The 24,259-nt window shown below is 35.3% G+C and overlaps 1 protein-coding gene across 4 annotated transcripts in view; it reads right to left on the bottom strand.

The window, feature by feature from the left end:
* The window catches only part of LOC141381166 (inactive phospholipase C-like protein 2), a 191,622-nt gene that overhangs the window by 1,110 nt on the left and 166,253 nt on the right, over positions 1-24,259 (bottom strand). For 3 of the 4 annotated variants that reach the window (XM_073944254.1, XM_073944253.1, XM_073944252.1), the window contains one exon: positions 12,822-13,373. In XM_073944254.1, the coding sequence (XP_073800355.1) occupies positions 13,176-13,373 (198 nt within the window). In that variant the 3' untranslated portion in view covers positions 12,822-13,175. Of the gene's footprint in view, positions 1-12,821; positions 13,374-24,259 lie in introns of those variants that run through there. The other variant, XM_073944255.1, reaches the window with a different exon arrangement.

The raw sequence follows: 24,259 nt of genomic DNA, 5'->3' as shown, positions 1-24,259 counted from the left end.
GAGTTATTTCCCAGAGATGGGTTGTGTTCATTCTGCTGTGGCGACCCCAGATGAATAAAGGGACTAAGCCGATAAGAAAATGAATGAATGAATGTTGTGGAGTTAATTTAAGCCTTTCGATGAGTCACACACAATATAGTTATAAAGTTCACAGACACAAAATGGTTCCCATTCCAGACTTTTGTTTGTCGGCTTTTCCCTCTGCTTTTAACAATTCAACCCCACAATTTAATTAGACTACTGGAACAGTTTGACCTTAGTAATAACTTGGTGGGCTGGATCGTTATTTTTTTAACTAATCAAACACAAAGTGTTCGAGTGAATGGATGCTTATCTGATAAAGTTTGCTCCTCAACCGGGTCCCCACAAGGATGTGTTCTTTCACTTCTGTTATATATCCTTTACACTAACATGTGCCAGAGCAGGTGGGAAAATAGAACCATTATCAAGCATGCAGATGACAATGTCATTGTCAGCCAACTTTATGCTAATGAAACAGGGCATGGTCCAGGGCTAACTGATTTTGTTAGATGGTGTGAGGAGTCATATCTTCAGTTAAATGTATTAAAGACAAAAGATATGATCATTGATTTTAGGAAGGCTGTTCACACACAGGTGAACACTTCCATTAAAAATCAGACTGTGGAAAGTGTGCGACAATACAAATACCTTGGCACAATTATTGACTCTAAACTTTCCTTTGGTGAGAATTGTGGAGCAGTGTGTAAAAAGGGGCACCAGTGACTATTCTGTTTGAGAAAGTTAAATCATTTCATTCATTCATTCATTTTCTTGTCGGCTTTATTAATCTCTTTATTAATCTGGGGTCACCACAGCGGAATGAACCACCAACTTATCCAGCACATTTTTACACAGCGGATGAGCTTAAGGCTGCTATCGAAGCATGCTGGGCCTCCATAATACCTCAGCAGTGCCACAGGCTGATTGCCTCCATGCCACGCCATATTGAAGCAGTTATTTCTGCAAAAGGATTCCCTACCAAGTATTCAGTGCATAACTGAACATAATTATTGGAATGTTAACTTTTTTTGCATTAAAAACACTTCAGTTTTATTAGTCGGAAGAGAAATGCTAATTTTTCGAGATAAGAATTTTGGGTTTTTTTGCCAAAATCATCAATATTAAAACAATAAAAGGCTTTTGAACAACTTCAGTTGTGTGTAATGAGTGTAAAATATATGAAAGTCTAATGTTTATCAGTACATTACAGAAAATAATGAACTTTATCACAATATGCTATATATATATATATATATATATATATATATATATATATATATATATATATATATATATATATATATATATATATATATATATATATATTTTTTTTTTTTTTTTAATTTTAATTTTTTTTCAAATATACACAGATTCAAAAAGAACCACAGGTCTGGAGGGAGATTAAAGCAAAAGACTAGTTTCTGCTTTAAACTTGATTGACTGAATATTTACTATTAAATATCTACTATTCAAAAATTTACAGACAAATGTAAAACACAGTAAAACACCCTAAATCTGTTGAAACGCATCGATCTGATGGTGGTTGAGTTTGCAGCTGAATATTATTGGGAGATTGCTGACAGAAACAGTGAACAGCTCCGTCAGAGCACGTCTGAAGCTCATATGATTTGGACAACTATGCGGATATATTGAATAGTTTACACAAAAACACAGATACTTTACTTTCACTTTATGCATAGTTTGTGAATGAACAGAATTGCGTGTAGTTGCAGTAGATCAGTAGTAGATCATGAGGCTGTTTTTGCACCCAGTGAACAGAAGAAAGTGCATTACTTTGATCATTTTAATATGGCATGTTGATAATGAAATCCAAAAATTATAGTATAATATTGAGTTAATTTAATTCTCGCGACCACCGGTTGAGAATCCCTGGATTATTGGATCGAATTGGACCATTAGCGTCCACTCAAAAATTAATAACTTAAATAAAGTAACTTTTTTACAGTGCGTGCTCACAATTAAGAGAAAAAGGGCACTTTAAATACCAGATGTTGAAATATTGAATATTTCATATACTCAATTTTTATTTACTGAACTGTTAGATTTTTAATTATAACGTGGAGGGGTTGGGGATTCAAAATAACCTCATAAAATTCAGAAATTGGATGGTCATGTGCACAGTGCACATTTAAAGTCAACATAGGCTCATTCTGAAAACGTAGCCCTATATACATTTCTGGAGATTGCGAATTATGTAGCCAGATGTACGTATAGCTGCATTTCATCTTTTAAATGAACGCTACAGGGTGGTATGACACCATTCCTTTTCGCGCTTACCAGCTGACAGCTTACCCCCATATGGACAGCTTTCCCACTGTAACCAGTTTGTCCCGTTAGCTCACCATGTACGTCGGCAGACTTAAGACGCAGAGAGGAGTTTACCACGACGACGGGGTTCGAGTCCCTTGATGAAAGGCTCCAGAAAGAAGATGATTAAAAAAATAAATAAAACAAAAAAGTAAATAATAGGGTGAGAATGTGATGAAATCTGAAAACGTGGTAAAAATCAGACGAGTGCTTTAATTTTTTTGGATTGCTTTTAAAAATTGTTGGTTGGGTTTAGGGAAGTTGGTGGGTGAGTCAATAAATAAAATTAGTTGGCTTTAGGGGAGGAGGAGTGTAGGTCAGTCGATTGGTCAGTCAGTCAAACAGTGGCCTTTGGTGGGTTTACGCAAGAACAGCAGGCGCGAATGGCACTCGCAAAATTTGAGATCTCAGAAAGCAAACATATAGCGACCTTGTATAGATTCGCAAAACAAAAACTGCAAAAAAAAAACATACCATCTGGGGCGTATTTCGTGCTCTCCAGAAATGTATATAGAGGTACGTTTTTAGAATGAGCATAGGTTGCTTAAAGTACATTGTGTATCATTTAAGGTCCAACTATTTACTCAGCATATTCACGCACTAATTCACACTATGTTTCTCTGAGATTTTCTTTGACGGAGCAAAAACAGAACGTGTTTTGCAAATGAAAGCTATTTAACTTGTTTACTGAACTGTATAGATCAATGATCAGTCAATCATATTCACAAATGTGCAGATGGTTGGAAAAACAACACTTTCTTGCTTCTGTAATAACTCCCGCTAACAAGAGCTCATTAAATGGCATTTCTTTAATCATTGTTTTTAATGCTAGGAAAGTGTTCTAGAAAGTACTCAGAGCTCATTAATTAATAAATTAATTAGTAGAAATGATCCTTCACTATATAAAGTGACATTTGAAAACTTTCTGTTTGACTTTGCGGCTGTTCAAATCTAATTCTTTTCACATGTAAACAGCCTTTAATTCAACATGCAGTTTATTCTATGCAAAACAATAAATATCAGGTGTAAGAATTGAAATATTACAAATATTTTTGATGTCTTTGACAATTCAAAACATGAGCTGAAAACAGAGACTGGTGACTTCACAACCCACCAGGGGGGAATGCGGGAAACCAGTTCCTGCTGCATTTGCATCTGAGATTGCAGAACTCAGCTTCATCCCCCCCAACTCACGCATATGGTCATTTCAATGTTTTAGATTAACCAAACTGACTTTAACTATCATGTTTGATATCATTTGAAATGTCTCAGTGCGATTGGTACAATGGTCTCATTCTCTCAGAAATAGACATAATCAACACAATAAATATATAACTTCAGGCATCTTTTGAACCACTGAGAGGGGTGTGCCACTAAGTGTGAATGCCTTTTGTTCACACCCCCTTCCTTGAGGGAATTCTTGGATTATTTAAGGTAAGGCCTAAGAAGGACTCAGGGCGATTCTGCTTAACCAGATCAGCCCATAACATGGCTTGTTCCATGTTATGTATATTTCAAAGTCAGGAATGCATCTTTTTCATCTTGGATTTATCTTTGATAATTTGATGTTTTGTATTGATCGTTTATGAATTGACTGATTGAATTGGCATAATACATTTACCTGACTAATAAATTGTTATGTTTTGAACTATTCAAACCTCGTGTTATTATCACTGATAAATGTTGTTGTCCATAGCACTACAAGCCACTGTACAGGTTAGTAACGGACTAAAACATGTTAGACGGAGCAGCGTGGCACGCTAAACAATGTTGTTAGAGATCCGACTAGCAAATTGGCATTATTTCATGTATACGTAGACTGCAAAAGGCCAAATATGGGTTTTCTATTTAGAACAACAAAATATTGTTGAAACTACTTTAAATGTGGATATTTAGGCCTTCATCTACAAACTTATAATCCTGTGCGATTATTATTAAAATACTTTGTCTTGAATTAGTAGATAACAGATCTATGGGGACCACATAAAAAATCTCCTAAATTGAGTAAGTAGTGTTCTGCCTTTTTAGGAGAGTGGTTAATCGCCTCTGTTTAATGACCAAGACTGACAAGCTTGTATTAAGAGATTGTATACCCGGCCGGTGCAAGACTCGAGATGCTATCGGAATTTGAGTAAATGAGAATAAGGTATAATAACAAATCAAAAGAATATTCAATCATAATCTAAAATAATGTGAAAGGAAACAAAATAATCTTATCAATGTTTTATAATTGGAGTCAGATAAAACGAGGATAAACATATTAATATTCTAAACCATCTCATACTAAAATTGGAGTCAGATATGAGTTAAGTTTAATATAAATCAACATTGTGCACTGAAAAGACCGAACATGCAGTGAACCTTCATCCACCATTGGATACCGTCATTGGACTAACTGGCTGGACCCTACATCAGGTTACGGTTATTTTATTATGACCTCAAAACTTGCAGTCGGAGGTTGTTTTCACAACTGTCCTGTTTTTAGCTCTTGCTGACAATGGAAATGTGGCTACTAATTTAATTTGGCATAAAAATTATTTTAATTTATAGCAATAGTCAAAGATGTTTATGATTAGGGCTGCATGGTATATATTGTTTCAGCATTAATATCGCAATGTCACATCGCAGGATCTGTAATGTTAAGTTGGAATTGTAGTTGATCAGCAATGAAGACTGTACGGTGTTATTTTACATTCTACATCACATTTGATTACTCAGTTACTGTACCATAAAATCTGACTACTGTTTGACTCTTCAGAAAACCATAACTACTTTATTTTAATTGTATGCATTTATGTTTGCAATTTGATTCACTTCGCTTTAAAATTATGCCAGTCAATCTAAATTAATGACTTTATTCCATTACAGAGCTATTCAAGTCATCTGATAAAATTGTATTCATATCGCAATAAACAGTGGGGCAAAAAAAGAAGAACTACTGTATGAGGAAAAATTACCTGCAGAGTGCCAGACATGTCCCCCTGCTTAAGCCAGTACATGTCAAAGCCTCTCTGAAGTTTGCTAGAGAGCATTTGGATGATCCAGAAGAGGATTGGTAGAATAGCCTCTTTCACACAGTAATGCCGGCAAATATCTGGAAAATTACCGGTAATGTTACAACTGCTCTCTCTGGAAAATAGCCGGAACGAACTTACTGGTATTTTGTACTGGGGGTGTTACACATGCAGAGAAGTATCTGCATGTGTGAAAGGGGCTATTGTCATATGGTCAAGTAAAACCAAATAGAACTTTTTAGAAAAACTCTTTGGTAGAACTTTGGTAGAACTTTTAAAAAACTCAACTTGTTGTGTTTGGAGAAGGGTTGGGTCGATATACTATGCCATCGTCAATCGCCAATGGTCAATAAACATCACGATGCTGAGCCGGCATTGCAACCCTCCGGGCCCACCCCTGTTGCAGCTGCAACCGGCTCATGAATAATACACACTTAGGCTCTATTTATACTAAAGGGGGTTGCACACCAGATGCGCAGGCTGCATCACGCCACGCAGCGACATGCATTTCAGAGTTCTAAACATAGGTTTCTATCAGGGTACACACACCAGTGCCGCAATTTGGCAGCTGTCCACAGCGCCCAGCCACGACTCAGTACACTGTTCATATTTCAAACAGCAGAGGATTGTGAGCTCACAAACGCATTTGAATCCGTAAACAAAGCAGTGCACAGTGCGTTTTCAACGTGATTTTAAATATGAGAATATAAAGAGTTAACCAGATCCATAACAATCCACATGGAGCATTTACAAGTAACCAAACACAATTAAACACATAATTTGCAAGCTAGAGAAAACAAGGAGGCAACCATTTTAATCAAACTTTAGTTACTTAAACTTGTGAAATGAAGCAAGAAACTGATCCATGTACTGTGTACTGTAAAGTTCCTGTCAAGCTCTGATAAAGTCCCATACATCAATAGTCTTTTCTGATTGATCCTTTAACAATCGTCCGATCAAGCCCCCGATATAAGCGTGTAGATTTCGGAAGCACTCGTCAGAAAAATGACGAGAACAAAGCACAAGGATTAGGCTATAATGCTGAGGTATTTTTGCAAAAACTAAACTTCAACCGCTGACTTTACACAGCCTCATCTTTGAACTTTCCCTCACACTTCAGAGCACAGCGTCTTCGCGACATGATTCAACCGAAATCTGTTACAGCTTTTGTCTAATTTTTTTGCTACAGTGTTTGTGGGTGGGAGTTTAAATTTTCCCAAGTCTGCGTGTGCAACAAATGGGTGGGGCATAAGTTCCGTATCAACGTCAGGCCGAAACGGCTAAAGATTCATAACCAAAATGATTCATTTGAACCACTTTGAGTCGACTCTTTTATAGATGAATCAATAGGTTTAAACAAGGTGCACTTTCAGATTTAAGCCTTAGCTGGATATTTCACTTCACTTAGGGGTGTGTTACACACTGCATGCAAAGTCATTTAAAAAAAAACATAATAGGGGCTCTTTAAATTAGTTGAATATTTCACATTACTGCTTGTCTTACTGTATTTTTAAAACTGTAATAACACAACACTCAAAAAAATTACTAACCCCAAATATTTTCTTTTTCAATATGCAATACATTATATAAATAATACCATGAAGACATTTTTGATGTCATTCAGCTTTTATATAACATCATGTGGGCATTATAAATGACGAACATCATCTCAATCAGATGTCATTGTGACATTAATGTGACAATAAACACCCAAATCTTTATCCCAAACTATCTTCCCCACCCTCACCCCATCCTCTCCCCGCCATTCGCTGTTTTTCTGTGAGGTTTCCACCGATGAAAACTGGTACAGAATGACACCTGTTTACGCAAATATAAAACAACCTCCATTTTTAATTAACACCTACCCACAATATTAACAGCAGTAATAACAATATTCATGAACAGTGTGTATTATTGGGTGTGACGTGATCGCGATGAGATGGTCAAGTGTCCTTTACTTTGTCTTAAAACTATTTTAAACTTCATTTATTGAAATAATTATTTGCTTGTCTGATCCTCAGTGCCAACAACTGAGAACCTTATTTTCCCAGAGTTTCTTATCTTCCAGTTTCCAGTTTAGAAACAATATACATAGTTTTCCTTATTCAAAATACATTGCATTTGCATCACACATACAATATACAGTGCTCAGCATTAATAAGTACACCTCCTTTAAATAAAAATGAATATTTTTACCCATTTACCATTTCTCAGTGATTTTTGGATGCTTTTAAACAAAACTTTTATTAAACATAATAGTCATTTTATTAAACATAATATTCATATCAATTAAAGTAAAAGTTTGGTCACCTATTATTAATAGATTTTTTTGTATTATTAATACATTAATATCATTACTAATGTAAATTCAAATTAGTTATTGCTAAAAATTGCAATTACAAACTACAATATTTAAATAAATTGTACACTACCTGTCAAAACTCTTGTCATCGATGACAGTTGTAAGAGCAACAGATAATAACTTGACTTTTTCCAATGAATCATCTGTTGAACTGCATCCCAATCATCACAAATACTGCATAGGACCTATTGGAACCTGCATGGATCCAAGATTCTCACAGAAATCAGTCAAGTTTGGTGAAGGAAAAATCATGGTTTGGGGTTACATTCAGTATGAGGGCATGTGGGAGATCTGCAGAGTGGATGGCAACATCAACAGCCATAGGTATCAAGACATTGGTGCTGCCCATTACATTACAAACCACAGGAGAGGGCAAATTCTTCAGCAGGATAGTGCTCCTTATACTTCAGCCTTCACTGCAAAGTTCCTGAAAACATAGAAGGGCAAGGTGCTCTAGGATTGGCCAGCCCAGTCACCAGACATGAACATTATTGAGCATGTCTGGGGTAAAATGACAAAAGAGGCATTGAAAATGAATCCAAAGAATCTTAATGAACTCTGGGAGTCCTGCAAGAATGTTTTCTTTGCCATTCCAGATGACTTTATTAATAAGTTATTTGAGTTAGTGCAGAGATGTATGTATGCAGTCCTCCAAGCTCATGGGAGTCATACACAATGCTCATTCTTTTTCCTCTGCACCATGACTTTATATTCTATACTGTACATTATTTCTGTTAACTGACAAGACTTTTGTCTAAGCAAAGTCAGACCTTACTGTCCTAATTAAATAATAAAAAAATCAAGCCATGATCGTATTCTATTTTGGCAAAAAAAAAAGTGTAATCTAGAGGCCTTTGCCTTTTATATAAGCCACTTCTGATACCAAATAATCAACTTGAAGTCAAGTTACTATTTGTTGTTCCTAAAACTTAGATAGTCAATAAGACTTTTGTCAGGTAGAGTATATCATTTATACATATTATAAACACCCAATATATTAACTTCTGTGAACTATTTTTGGACAATGATCTGAAATTGTGTTTTTTACACTCAAATAAGTGGAAGTTTGTTGTTTGTTCAAACTACTTACTTAAAATGAACCAAAACAACACAATTCTTGAGGTTTTATTTGGGACAACTTGTTTATTTTATGTTTAATCCACTTAAATTTGTAAAAACTAATAAGTTAACTTAATTCCTTCATGTTGTCCCAAAACAATTCAGCTTGTGTGGAACTCAGCATTTTTAAAGTGTAGATAAGTTCCAGTTGTAGCTTTGGTGCTGATTAATCTAATGTATATGCACAAATATATTATTGTAAAGCATCCTATAGAAAATATTCATTAAAATAAGACAGATATATGAGGCGTGTATTCATTTATGCTGAGCACTATACTCACACACACGCAAACACACGACCCCTGGAGAGAGAGAGTCCCCTTTAGGACCAAAGTGTACTGAGCTGACAGTTTGTTTTTTTCATATACATATATTTATATTACTCAGTTCAACAATAACCACAAATGTGTTAGGACTGAGGAGCCAGCAGGGGGAGCGAGAGAGCCTTCAGTTCTGTGTTGATGTAAACGGAGGAGGATTTGCTCTTCATGTTTACTCTGCTTTTTATTTTCACAAAGAGTTAGCTCAGAAATGCCTTCTTCTCTTTCTGTGGAATAGTTTTATACTTCTTCAAACTTTTTGACTTCAACTGCTGTTTGGAGAAAGATTTAAAAATCAACACACTATGCTGTTTTCATCCACTTTAGACTGCAGAATTACTAGAGAATTTGCTAAAGAATATATTTTAAAGAGTGTTTCAACTGTTCCTGTTTTTTTTTGTAAATAAACATTTATAAAATAAAAAAGGTAAAACAACAACAACCAAAGACTATATGTGACCACAAACCACAAAACCAGTCAGTATTTTTATATGATGTACAGCTTGTTAGAAAATGGCTATATTTGACTGAGATACAACTATTCGAAAATTTGGAATCTGGAACCTTTTTTAAATACTGAGAAAATTGAGTTTAAAGTTGTACTGTATAAAATAAGTTCTTAGAAATGCACATTACTAATCAACATCTTAGTCTTTTCTGCGATCTTTTACCTATTATTTAAAATATTTCTGGCAAAAAGAAAAATCAATATATATCAACCTATTTCCATAGCTTTTATACTATACTATCAGGGGTTCTCAATCTTAGTCCTGGAGGTCCTGTGTTCTGCATATTTTTACACCTGGGCTAGCTAATCAAGCTCTTAAGCTGTGGTCACACTGCACTTTTCTCCCCATAGACTTCCATTCATACGCACACAAATGCGTCAGACCGGAAACGCAAGCTCTTGCGACAAGTTTCACAGTTTGCTGTGTTGGAAAGTTCAAGCTTGGTGGACTCTGACCTGCGAAATTGTATCAAGTGATAGAAATTTAAAATATTGACCAATCACTCGCTTTTTCAAATATCTAATCATCTTGTTTAATCCCGCCCCTTTTCGAAGAAACGTACAACAGAATTTTGCACACACAAACTCTAGTGTTATCGCGGCATTACTAGGCTCTCTAGAAACATCCTTGCAGGCATTTTGAGGCAAGTGTGAGCTCAAATCTGCAGGACACTGGCCCTACAGGACCGAGTTTGAGAACCCCTGCTATATATACTTATAAGACTGGTTTTAGGTTCAGTGTCACATATACTATTCCTCTTTATAGTGGTCTTCTGTAGTGCTCAATGATTTAAACTTGCAAATTTCAGTTTCAATGCAGCTGCACAACACCACCCAATGAATAAATGTGTTACCTGGAGAAACAAATGATCATCTTTACAAAAAAACAACAACAACAAATTATATACATTTTAACCACAAAATCTCATCTTGCAATAGCCCTGAATTGCTTTTGTGGAAAGAAGCATATTTTTTTTTCTTCTTAACGAAAATGACACTGTTTTTCTAATCTGAAAGTAAGGAGGTTTTGCCACTAAATTATATTTATTTCAATAATATAGCACTGTTTAGTGTTTTTATATTTATTTATTTAAATAAATCTATTTCCTTTTTCTGCACACACATAAAATATATTAATAGGCTTTTCGTTTATCTGATTTAGTATTTTTAATAACGATACATTTTTTTCTAATTTATAATACTTTCTCTTTAACTATATATTACATTATATTAACAAACTATTTTAACTATTACTAGGTTGTGGCTGGAAGGGCATCCGCTGCGTAAAACACATGCCAGAGTACACTGTAAAATATCCAAATTACAAATTGCTAACTCAGTTTAAAATTCTAAGCTAGGTGGACATATTTTGGAGCTCAGTGTTGAGTTTCCTCATAAAAACTATTTAACTGCATGTTTAGAACTGTTCAATGAAAATAATGAAATCAGTTGAGGAGACGTAACATTTTGAGCTCTTCATTTAAGTGTTTACTTCCTGCACTGTCAAACATAAGTTGAGTTAACTTAGAAAAGTTTCATGAGTTCACACTCACAGATATTTGACTGAATAGAATATGCATATTCGACGTGCTGTCTCTGAGCTCGGGAAGACATCTTAACTTGTGTTATTCCCCTTATCAGGATAGCGAGAGATAGGGTCAGAGCGCAGTGTCTAACTGGCTTCAGAACGCTCCCCCCTCAGATTTAAATAGGTATCGGGTTTAATAGTGTGGAGTTTGGGTGGTGGAGGGATGCTGTAGTCAAGGGAAATCAGAGGTATGACGTGTTTGACTATTTATAGGAGTTTGGTCTCGAGCTGATTGGACAATTGAAAGATTGTCTGTGATGAATTAGCCTCGTCAAAGACTAATCGTGCTTCTCCTGAAATTTGTTTCTGAAACATCACAAAGCAACCGGATGCAAAGAAATATTGCGTTTTTAAACTTCAGGGGTTGAAGTTGTGCCAGATTATTTTTTGAAATTGAGTTGAATTTCATAAAGTATATTTGACTTAAACCAGCCTTTTCAGTTAACTTGAAAAAAAGACACAACTTCAAACGCTGAACACCTCAAAATGTCTTTGTTTTTAAGTTACTGAACTTTTTATTAAGTGTACAGTGTGTACAGTGTATTTTTACAGGGACTAAACTGAAGAAAAATGAATGCAAGACTAAATATAAAATATTACAAATGAGCTTTATGAGCTGTCTATGCTGTTAATGTTCTCCGGTTTGAAGTTGCATTGAAAAACTGTAGTTTGGAAGTCCATAGAAGTCCACAATATGAAAACAAATAATAAAATGTTTTCCTAAAAAAACAATGTAAACGTAAATTTAAAGTAAATGTAAAGAAGGAATTTGACCTGTTTGATGAAATTGGGCTGAATAAATAATCAGGAAATTTTCATTCTGTTATTGAAACAATCTTTTAAATTAAAGGGACGGTTTCCTAAAAATGGAAATTTACTCTCTATCTATTCTCCTTCCAGTAGTCTAGGAGTTTCTTTTCTATTAAACACAAAAGAAGATATTTTGAAGAGATTTTGATGTTGAGATGAGCATAAATTTTGAAACTGTGCATAAAACATTTTTAACTGATAAAACTAATTTAAATAAACCAATAAAAATGCACAAACTATGATTAAAAAATATTTACTGAATAAATTTCAGCATGCGCATACAAAAAAAAAAAAAAAAAAAAACTCTGGGGGAAGGGAATGCTGCTTTATTTGCTTGTCTCATATATCAGTGTTTCTCAACCACATTCCTGGAGGACCACCAGCACTGCATGTTTTGGATGTCTCCTTAGTCCAGGGGTGTCCAAACTCAGTCCTGGGGGGCCAGTGTCCTGCTGAGTTTAGCTTTAACTTGCTTCAACACACCTGCTGGAAGTTTCCAGTATATCTAGTAAGAGCTTGATTGGCTGCTTCAGGTGTGTTTGATTAGGGTTGGAGCTAAACTCTCCAGGACACCGGCCCTCCAGGACCGAGTTTGGACACCCCTGCCTTAGTCTGTCTCCTTAGTCACACTCATTACTTTCAGTCTCTGCTTAGGAGCTGTTAAAGAGACATGAACAATGTGCTTAGCTGGTGGTCCTCCAGGAATGTGGTTGAGAAATACTGTCATATATCTTTTATGTGAATTTTCTAGTTTTGCTAATCTTATTCGCATCTTTGGATGAAAACAGCTAATGACTTCAATAGTAGGAAAAACAAATACTATGGAAGACAATGGTTACAGGTTTCCAACATTCTTCGAAATATCTTCTTTTGTGTTTAACAGAAAAGGAAAAAATTATTCGTAACAAGTAAATCAAGAGTAAATGATGACAGAATCTTCATATTGTTAGGTGAACTGTCCCTTTAAGGGCATTTCAGATTTGGGAAGAAAAGAGAGTGAAGCGCAGTGCTGAAAGTTAAAGTATCTCTCCTGTGTGTTCTTGACCGACTCAACACTTTCCCTGCTCAAACAGAACCTGAAGCGAAAAGCTGATTTCTCTGTCTCTCAGTGCAGGGTGGTGCTGTCGCTCTCCGTCTCGTGGATGGTGTGGAGGGGCCGCGGGTGAAGGGGTGGCAGGAGAGGCGAAGCGGGGGACGTGGAGGCTCCGTTCTTGGCCAAACCGCACGAGTGAGCAGCACAGTGAATCTGACGCAGTGTGTCCATCGCTTCTCCTTTCGCATGCTTCAGCAGGTCTGCCTGGCCCTGGAAGACACAGGGGAGGGGGGAAAATTAAGATTAACCATTAATATAGCTTTTAGGTCATCTGAGGTTCAAGAGACAAAATAGCAGGAGCTGCAAACATTGTGAATTAAGTTGTTTCAAATTGACAAATATGTGGAAGCCATGCATTGTTTTTATTTATATAATTGTCTAATTATAAATTATGACAATCTTGTTTTTCTCGTGAATCATTTTCTCCCCCTTGTCACAAATCTTTATGATTTTCTTTCATCTGTTAATTACTAAAAGATATTTTGAAGAAACTCAACGTGACCATTAACTTCCATAGTAGTTGTTTTTCCTACTGTGGACATTAATGGTTACCGGTTTGTAACATTCTTCAAAATATCTTCTTATTTGTTCAAAAGATGAAAGAAACTCATAAAGGGTTGGAACCACTTGATGAGATTTAAATTTTTTATTTTTGGGTGAACAGGGCGACACAGTGGTTAGCACCGTCACCTCACAGCAAAAAGGTTGCTGGTTTGAGTCCCGGATGGTTCAGTTGGCATTTCTTTGTGGAGTTTGCATGTTAAGCCGAAGGAAAACAATTAAGTAGAAAGAAACAGAATGAATATTAACAGTATAGACAGCTATACATTTGTAATATTTGAAATATGTAGCTAATATTCTGTAATACATAATTGACAGAAAACGTATTATGAATGTATTAAAAATGTATATTAATAGACATACTAAAACAAAAAGTTATACATATGTGTGGCTAAAAACAACCCAGCATTTTTTAAAGTGCATATTAGTATATAATAATAGTACAAACAGTAATAAATTGAGTAACAAAACAGATTACATCATGTCATAAGGTGTAAATCATCTCCGACTGTTTTCTTAATAATGACAATGAGTTTACTGTACTCAAATGGCCTCCACAGTCACCAAATCTCAATCCAATTGTAACCACGGGGAGTGACACTTGACAACAGAAGGTAGGATCCAAATGCAGGTTTAATCATAGTCAGGCAAGCAATGGTCAATTCAGGTGTAAACGGGTATATTGAGACAGTCCAGAATCGTAGTCATATAACAGGCGGGAGGTTGTAAGGCAGGCGGCAGACTCAGACAAAACAAGACTAAGTTCAATAAACAGGATAACAAGTCAAGGAGACCGTGTTGTAGTGTTACTAGTACAGATAACAAGACTCTGCAAACTGAAGGGGTGAATGTGTGGCTTAAATAGTGTGTGTTATCAGTCTTTGACAATCCTCAGGTGGTGCAAGTGCAATCAGTCTAAATGAGGAAGCAGGTGTGTGGACGAAGAGCATGTATGAAGTTGAAGTCCATTTACAAACACATTTGTAGTTCTGTGAGTGAGAATGTTTTCCAGCGACCTCTGGTGGTTAGAGATCGCTGGTGAATGTGACACCAATAGAGCACCTATGGGATGTGGTGGAAGGGAAATTCACATTATAGATGTGCAGCCGACAAATCTGCAGCAACTGCGTGATTCTATCATGTCAATATAAACCAAAATCTCTGAGGAATATTTCCAGTACTTTTGTTGAATCTATACTACGTAGGATTACGACAGTTCTGAAGGCAAAAGTGGGTCCAACCTGATGCTAGTAAGGTGTACCTAATAAAGTGGCCAGTAAATGTATGTAGCTGTGGATTATCCACATTTATCCCACACCCTATAAATTATGGGAGTTACTTTCATTCAACTGTAAACACATATTTTCCTCAAAGTTTAACCATGGAATATTAAAAGGCAATTCATTTGAATGAACGAATTGTATTCAGCAAACCTTGCATAAAGTCTTTTCACAGCAATAATAGGGATATGCTGAAGATTATGTACCATACTGTAGAGGACATGAAAAGAAAATAATCTGGTGGAACAAACAAAAAAAATCTGTGAACAAATATGCATGTGATACTGATGTCATGTTAAAAATACCAAGCGTAGAACTATTCATGACTTATTTAAAAAAAAAGCCAAACATATTTCAGTTTTAATGATCTATTTTATATGGATTATTTGTACTGTTGTACTACTAAAACTAAAAAAAAAACTGTTGTATAACTAAAATAATAAGTTTCAGTTTTTTTGAATGGAAGTTGCCCAAAAAGGAAGTGCAACCCATTATCTGAATGGTGTACATGTGCCTTAAAGGATCACTCCACTTTTTACAACTCCCCTAGAGTTAGAGTTGAGTTTTACCGTTTCAAAATCCATGCAGTCGATTTCTAGGTCTCACGGAAGCATTTTTTAGCTTAGCTTAGCATAAATCATTGAATCGGATTAGACCATTAGCATTTCACTCATAATTTTCAGAAAAAGGAGTTTTAGAATTTTAAAGCTAGACTCTTTCACACCAAGATTGTGTACTAAGACTGATGGAAAATGAAACTATGTGTTTTCTAGACTGGCATGTCTAGAAAACTCTCATTCTGGGGTAATGATGACAATGATGGTGTAATAATTCCTTGATTATTACGCAGGAATGCAAGTATTCTTCCTAGCAATATCAAAAAACATTTTCTGTCAGTCTTGGTACACGTAACTACAGAAGAATCAAGCTTAAAATAGGAAAATTAACAAAACTCTTTATTTATTTATTTATTTGAATGGGATGCTAAAGGTCTAATCCAATTCAATGGTCTATGCTAAGCTAAGCTAAAAGTGCTCCCGCCAGACCCAGATATCAGCTAAATGGATTCAAAAATAGTAAAACTCAAATGTTTAACTCTAGGGGTGTTGTAAAATAAGCCTTTCTTTTTCTTTATTCTTTTTTTAAAGAGGAGTGTCCTTCAAATACAACGAAAGGATGCAGCCTGCAGGGGAATGAGAGTATAGTTCAAAGCAACACCATCCTATAAAATAATAACTTTACATTTTCTGTCTTAGTACATATTGTAATTACAAAAGAGTCAAGCTTTAAATACAAAAATGATCAAAACTCTTTTTGGATTTTTTATTTTATTATTATTATTATTTTAAGCAAGATGCTAATAGTCTAATCCTACTGATGATTTATGCTAAGCTAAACTAAAAGTGCTCCTGCCAGACCCAGATATCAGCTGAATTGGTTAAAAAATGGTAAAACTCAAATGTTTAACTCAATTCAGTTGTAAAATAAGCCTATTTTTCTTTTCTTTTAAGTGGAGAGTTCCTTTAAATAAAAAAGAATGCCGCCTGCTAGAGAATAAGAGTATAGTTCCTACCAATATTGACATATAGAACAACAACATTGCATTTTCTGTCATTCTTGAGTCTACTCCAATTCAATGATTTATGTTAAGCTAGCTAAAAGTGCTTCAGACTCAGAGATCGGCTGAATGGATTCAAAAATGGTAAAACTCTAATGTTTAACTCTAGGGGAGTTTTAAAATAAGCCTTTTTTTTAAGTGGAGTGTTATTTAAAAAGCCATCAATTGATACTGCCTGCAGGAGAATGAGCATATAGTTTCTAACAATATCCAGTGGCGTAGCTGATGGGCATGCAAAAATTACATTTGTTAATTTCTATAATTTCCTTGAAGGAAAACTGGTGTGACAATCATTAAGAGAATAAATAGATTGTTCAGTTTGATTAGTAAACAATACAAATACTATAATCCATTACATACAGTGCATCCGGAAAGTATTCAAAGTGCTTCACTTTTTGGCCCAGCCAGAGCCCAGACCCAAACCTTATTCATCTCTGGAAAGATCTGAAAATGGCTTTACACCGTCATTTCCCATCCAACCTGAGCTTGAGAGGTATTGCAAAAGAGGAATGGGCAAAAAATCCCAAAGACAGATGTGCCAAGCTTGTGGCATCATATTCAAAAAGACTTGAGGCTGTAATTGCTGCCGAAGGTGCATCAACAAAGTATTGAGCAAAGGCTGTGAATACTTATGTACATGTGATTTTTCAGGTTTTTAATTTTTTTTTTAAATTTGCAAATTTTTTTTTTTTTTTTTTTTTTTACATTGTCTTAATGGGGTATTGTGTGTAGAATTTTGAGGAAATCAATTAGTTTAATCCATTTTGGAATAAGGCTGTAACATTAAAAATGTGGTAAAAGTCAAGGTATCAATATCCTGATCCACTGTACCACAAGTGTTTCACTTCAATAATTACTACACTTAAGGCGGTCATTTTGACCATTTTTCATTCTGTAATTTAATGTTAACATAAAACCCATATGTCGATACCCTGATTTTTAAAACATAAATGTATACGTATTTATTTCGAAATAATCAAAACTCTTTTTGTTTTGTTTTTTTGAACGAGATGCTAATGGTCTAATCAAATTCAAGGATCTATGCTAAGCTAAGCTACGTTAAAAGTGCTTCTACCAAAACTAGAAACTGGCTAAATGGATTAAAAAATGCTACTCCAGGGGAGTTGTAAAATAAGCCTATTATCAGAAAAGTGTGATGTTCCCTTAAATGCAATGAAAGGATGCAGCCTGCAGGGGTCAGTGTAACACAACCTGAATGAACACACAGCACAGCACAGCTCTAGAGTCCTCCCAAAACCCTCCGTAAATCAGCACAGATTCTGGAAACGACCCAGAAGGGACCGGATGAAGGGGACAGAGACTGAGATGGAGACGGGAGGGGGTGATGATCAGGACAGTGTGTCTTAAAACAGTGTGCCAGGCATTTATGTATGTATTTATGTGTATGAGAAGACATTTTAGAAGGACACAGTAAATAAATGCTAAAATACAAGGACACGTCACTAAACTGTGTACTCAAAACACGGACAACGACACATAAATTCACTTTCTGACTTTCTTACAAGGACACTGGAAATATGAGCCTCAGATAAAACCTTTATGTCTAGAACAAAAGTGATTTGATTTTAGGGCTGCGCCGATGACATTTTATCAATACTAGTGCTGGTTTTTTTTTTATGATTGCTGTAGAATATCAGTGTGTGGAACTGATGCTCGCTCTATTATGTGCTACACAACAAAACTAAATATACACTACATTGTTGAGAAGACAAGTCATAATATATGAATTTATTCATTTGAATTCACAAATCCAAACAAACCTGCAGTACTGTGCACCCCATTTCTAAACCCCTGCAGTGCTCAACAAACAACAACAACAAAAATCAAACCAAATACCTTTTTTTTGATTTCCCAGCATGATTTTTAAAGAAATATTCATTCATTCATTCGTTTGTTCATTCATTCATTCATTCATTCTCTTTCGGCTTAGTCCCTTATATATCAGGGGTCGCACAGCGTAATGAACCGCTAACTATTCCAGCATATGTTTCACACAGCAAATGCCCTTCCAGCAGCAACCCAGTACTGGAAATGAGCCATACACAATCATTCACGCACGCACACGTGCACACGGACAATTAAGTTTACTCAATTCACCTACAGAGCATGTGTTTGGACTGTGGAGGAAACTGGAGCACCTGGAAGAAACCCACGCAAACACAGGAAGAACATGCAAACTCCAAACAGAAATGCCAACTAGCCCAGCCGGGTCTTAAATTAGCAACCTTCTTGAGCCACCATGCTGCCCCTTTTAAAGCAATTAATAGATATTTACATGCATTCAGTACATGCATACTAATTAATTAATTAATTCATTCATTAATTCATTCATTCATTCATTCATTCATTCATTCATTCATTCATTCATTCATTTATTCAACAGTGTACATTATTTGCTTGTTAAGTCGTGATAAGAAATATTGTTTCCGGGTCCAAGCTGCTGCTCATTTGAATTGAGAAGATATTCATTTGTGAAGTCTAAAGCTAAACATATAAGTAAAAATTCAAATAAAAACTAAAATTAAATAAAAATTTGCAACCTTTTTGGCTTAGTCCATTTATTAATCTGGGGTCATCACAGCTGAATGAACCGCCAACTCATCCAGCATATGTTTTACAAAGCGGATGCTCTTCTAGTTGCAAACAAACACTAAGAAACATCCATACACTATCATTCACACACATACACTAAGGAAAATTTTATTTTACCCAATTCAGCTATAGCGCATGTTTTTGGTCTTGTGGGGGAGACATGCAAACGCCACACAAAAATGCCAACTGACCCAGCCCAGCCCAACCTTCTTGCTGTTAGCTGGTTTTGTTACCCACTGCGCCACCCACTTTTTATTATATCACACATTAAAGTGAATTTTATATAAAATCAAGCAGTACACAACAGTCTGGACTTGCTGCATCATAGGCACCAATATTTTAAAAATTAATAAAAAATTATACGGTTTCTGGCCATCTGATATTTGGCATGGTTTTATATATATATATATATATATATATATATATATATATATATATATATATATATATATATATATAATTTTATGGGATTTTTCTTGTGATATTTTTTTTCTTCTGACACAAATCAAGTCAGACAAGACCTCATCACAATTAGGTGACAATAAAAAAAAAAGAGTGTGGGCACAAAAGTGCTGCAAAAAATAATTACAGCATAAAATAAAAAATTTATAAATATTTTGTAATGTATTCAAGGCCTCATGTTGCCTGTTTATTATTTATTACTAAATTTTTTTTTTAACAATATAGGCGCGAAGTCTAAAGGGTGTGTCCGAATATACTTTTGCTGAGGACAGAAAAATACGCTCTGCACTGCGGCAGTTGTGCTTATTCTTTTAATGAGCTATGGGTGTTTTGAGCATAACGTGCATTAAATCAATCAGCGTCTCATCTCCCAATCCCTTTAGGAGTCCGTTGCATCACGCCATGGCGCATTCGCTATTTACACAGCAGATTTTGTAAGTGTAAAAACACTGAAAAAAAACTGAAAGCTTCACTAGAGAGAAAACAGTTAAACAGACCATCTGCAACGTGAGGATAAAGATCGAACCTTCTCTATTTGGCCTCTTTACTTTTTCTCTATTTTACTCCTTCACTTTTGTGAAGAAAGAAACCATGTTGGACACACTTCACTGAAGACATCCATTAGTTTAATTTTGTTTAAGTACAAAGATTAGTTTCAAACCTTTTTCTAAATTCAGTTCTAATTTCCAGCAAACCAATAAATGAACAATAATAATGAAGTGTGGTCAAAAAACGGTGGTAAATCCAAACACACGCCCTATTATTATGCCTCATATGGTCCAAAAACTGACAGGTGGACAAATCTAAACCTTGTTTTTATTAAAACAAATATAAATATACATATAATAAATAATACTACTACTACTAATAATAATAACATTATTCATGACAATTTACATTTGTATAAACTGAATAAAAGCAGTGGTTTTTATATTTATGTAGAAAATAATGTTTGTAATATTTGAATCCTTTAATTCTTTTTCTTATGTAAAGATGTTTGTGTCTTGCTAAACATATTGTGTGTATTAAGCAATGTGTAGGCATTTAAGGCACACAACTTACGCGCTCTAGACTGGATTTTAGAATTGCTTTCAGCTGGTCAATTGCACAGTCTATAGCCCCTTTCACACAGTGATACTGGTAAATATCTGGAAAATTTCCGGAAGGACTTTACCGTTAAATTCAAAAAAGCGCTGTTCACACAGGCGAGGAATTTACGGAATTTTTCCGGAAAAGAGCATTCACACATCCATTCAAAAATACTGGTAAATTCTGACATCACTAACCAGAAATGAGCTATAAATGGCTGGGCTTGTGTTAGTAAACATTTGACTACATCACAAACTCTGTGGATGGATCAGTATTGTGAACAACTTCAATGAAAACATATGGAGGATCACTTTCGCATGTCGAGATGTTCATAATATGTGTGTGTGCTGGCGTTCACGGCTGTTTCCAGGCAAGGTAAAAAAACAGCGTCTTATCAGCATCTTATTGATGATTATTTACAGAGTTGTCATTAAGTAGAACATATAAACGTTATCTGACTAATTTCTAGCAGCTAAACGCGTCTGGGAAAATATTCAAAGGCTTTTATTCTCATAAACCGCGCGGACGTGAATGCATCTGACTGTTCTGATTAGCTAAAGCAGACGTCTCACATCAGCACGTTCTAGACGTGCACGCGATCTTTCCGGCAATCTTCCTTCTGCATTCACACAGCGCGGCATTCCGGCAAATTACCGGTAATCTTACAACTTCTCTTTCTGGAAAATAGCCAGAAAGAATTTACCGGTATTTTCAAAAAGGACCTGTTCACACATACACACCTTTCCGGTAAATTGCGGGTAATTTTCCGGAAAGGTCTGTATGTGTGAAAAGGGTTTTTTTTTAGTTCCTCAAAATTGCAACACACCAACAATGCGCCTTAACTCACCTCCTTTCTAGACCAGCACGCCCATAAGTCCACAAAGTGGCGCAAATGGCTTTGCTATTTAAACAATGTAGATCAAAATGGGGAAATTAGGGTTGCGCTGGTCTGAAAATAGCTACAAATCGTGCCAAACACGTCCAGCACCTTTTTGTGCCGTGAGTATGATGGGGTCCATTGACTAGGATGTACTCAATTTCTCAATGATCTTAGGTTATTTTGTTGGAATAGTTAAGTTTAGCTTATAATGTAACGTCATATAAATAAAGTTGCTTTGCACAAAAAAAGACCTCATCAGTGCATCTCTGTTAGATATCACCACCAATACTTTGCCGATTTCTGTAAATGAAATGAATATGTAAACAAGATTTTCAAAGTAAGTTACCATCTACGATTCAAACAAAAATCAGCCAATGAAAATCACTGAGGCACTTTCAGGACAGCTGCATCATGATGTCATTAATTGAGGACCAGAGTAAAACACATCATCTGCACTGCGTTTTTGCTTAACTTCCAGCAGGCTTTTTTTTTTCATGAAACAGGACAGGACAGGTGAGCCGAATGGATGTTTCTCCTGCATGAGCTCCTGAAAGGACACCTGCACGGGTTGCCCAGCACTGGAAAGGCTCCTTGACCTGGATAGAGGAGTCTTTTGCCATAAATAAGTGATATATTTTAAAAACAGATGAATTATGCATTGGGGCGTGACGCATATAGACTTTTACTGTGGGGAGAAGAGAGGCTGAGAGCACTGCAGAGAGACAAGGTGCTACATACTTTATAAAGCCTGCACTGAACACGTCTGTGCACTGGCTGACAGTTTGATGTCACTTCCTGCAGTCGGGACGCGTCCAAATGTGTCACGATGAAAAAAGATAAGCATGAAAGAAGAGCTTTATCAACAAAATGAAGCATGGAGTTTTTTTTTTATAAATGCCCCCAAGATTTTGTTTTGATTTAAAATGTATGACAATGCTGCTTAGGTCACATAAAAATTTGTTGTGCAAAACCAGGACTAGTTAAAAAACAATCTTACTGGTTTAAATTTAGTTGAATCTAATGATATTATCTAGTTATCTCAACTTACATGAGTCAAGCTGACTCAAAATATTAAGTTCAACTTTACATAAATAAAACGATTATTAAAAAAAAGTAACAAAAACATTTGTTTTCATGACTTTTTGTCATATAGTTTTTACAGTGTACTTATAATAGTTAATATATATATATATATATATATATATATATATATATATATATATATATATATATATATATATATATATATATATATATATATATATATATTTATATAAATATATTACTATTTTAAAATGTGCTACTTTGGGGAAAAAAAAATATAAATGCATCATCACAGATTAAAAAAGCACAGAAAAAAAAAAACATATAGGGCCCTATCACTCGGCACAACAAGGCGCAAGGTGTGTATGGCACGATTTTTTGTTATTTTTAGACCAGCGCAACCCTGATTTTCCCATTTTGCGCCACGTTGTTTAAATAGCAAATTAAAAAAAAAATTTGTGGACTCATGGTTGTTCCGGTCTATAAATGAGGTGTGTTATGGCGCATTGTTGGTGTGTTGCCATTTTGAGGAACTGAAATAGACCGCGCCCCATCAACCAACTAAAAGCTGGTCTAAAGTCCAGCACAGAGCGTGTTAGTTGTGCACTTATGCAAGTCCAAATGCTTTGCTTAACACACACGGGATGTACACCAATACACAAATATCTTTACATATGAAAAAAATTAAAGGATTAAAATGTCACAAAATTATTATTTTCTACATAAATATAAAAAACACTGCCTCCATGCTTTCTTCATCTCTGGGTTTTTTTTTCAGTTTGTTCATTACAATTTACATTTGTATAATGTTATTATCAGTAGCAGTATTAGTTATTATATGCATATTTATATTTGTTTTAGTAAAAATAAGTTTACATTTGTCCACTTGTCAGGTTTTAGAGACGTATACATCACCATATGGGGCATAAGAACAGGATGCGTGTTTGGATATAATCAGTTTTTGACCACACTTTATTATTATTATTCAATTTATTAATTTGCTGGAAATTACAACAGAATTAGAAATAGTTTTGAAACAAATATTTGCGCTTAAACTAAATTAAATATGTAGTAATTAGTATGTAGACAACACTGTTCATCCACGAAGGTTTAGGAGTAAAGTAAAGGAGTAAAATAAAGAATAAAAGTAAAGTAAAGAGGCTGAATAGAGGACGCTCAATCTTTATTCTCACACTGCAGATGGTCTGTTTAACTGTTTTCTCACAAGTGAAGTACAAAGTCCGCCATGTAAATAGCAAATGTGCAATGGCGCATCCCAATTGACTCTTAAAAGGAATGTGAGATCAGTCTCTGATTGGTTTAATGCACATAATGCTCAAAACACACCCACACTCATTAGGAGATTAAGTACAACCCTGTTAGACCGTGCGCCGGGGTGCAAAATGTATTTTCCATCCTTAAATAGCAAAAGTGGATTCAGACACGTTCTTAATGCTTTTACACCATACGCTTTAGACTTTGTGCCTAAAATATAGCCCATGCTTATTATTTTTACTAACATTTGATCTTAATGATCAGATCAGCATTA

This window comes from Danio rerio, chromosome 3 (genome assembly GCF_049306965.1).
Source record: "Danio rerio strain Tuebingen ecotype United States chromosome 3, GRCz12tu, whole genome shotgun sequence".
Taxonomy (NCBI): Eukaryota; Metazoa; Chordata; class Actinopteri; order Cypriniformes; family Danionidae; genus Danio; species Danio rerio.
The sequence above is the reverse complement of the archived record's forward strand: the minus strand, read 5'-3'. Positions and strand labels throughout refer to the sequence as shown.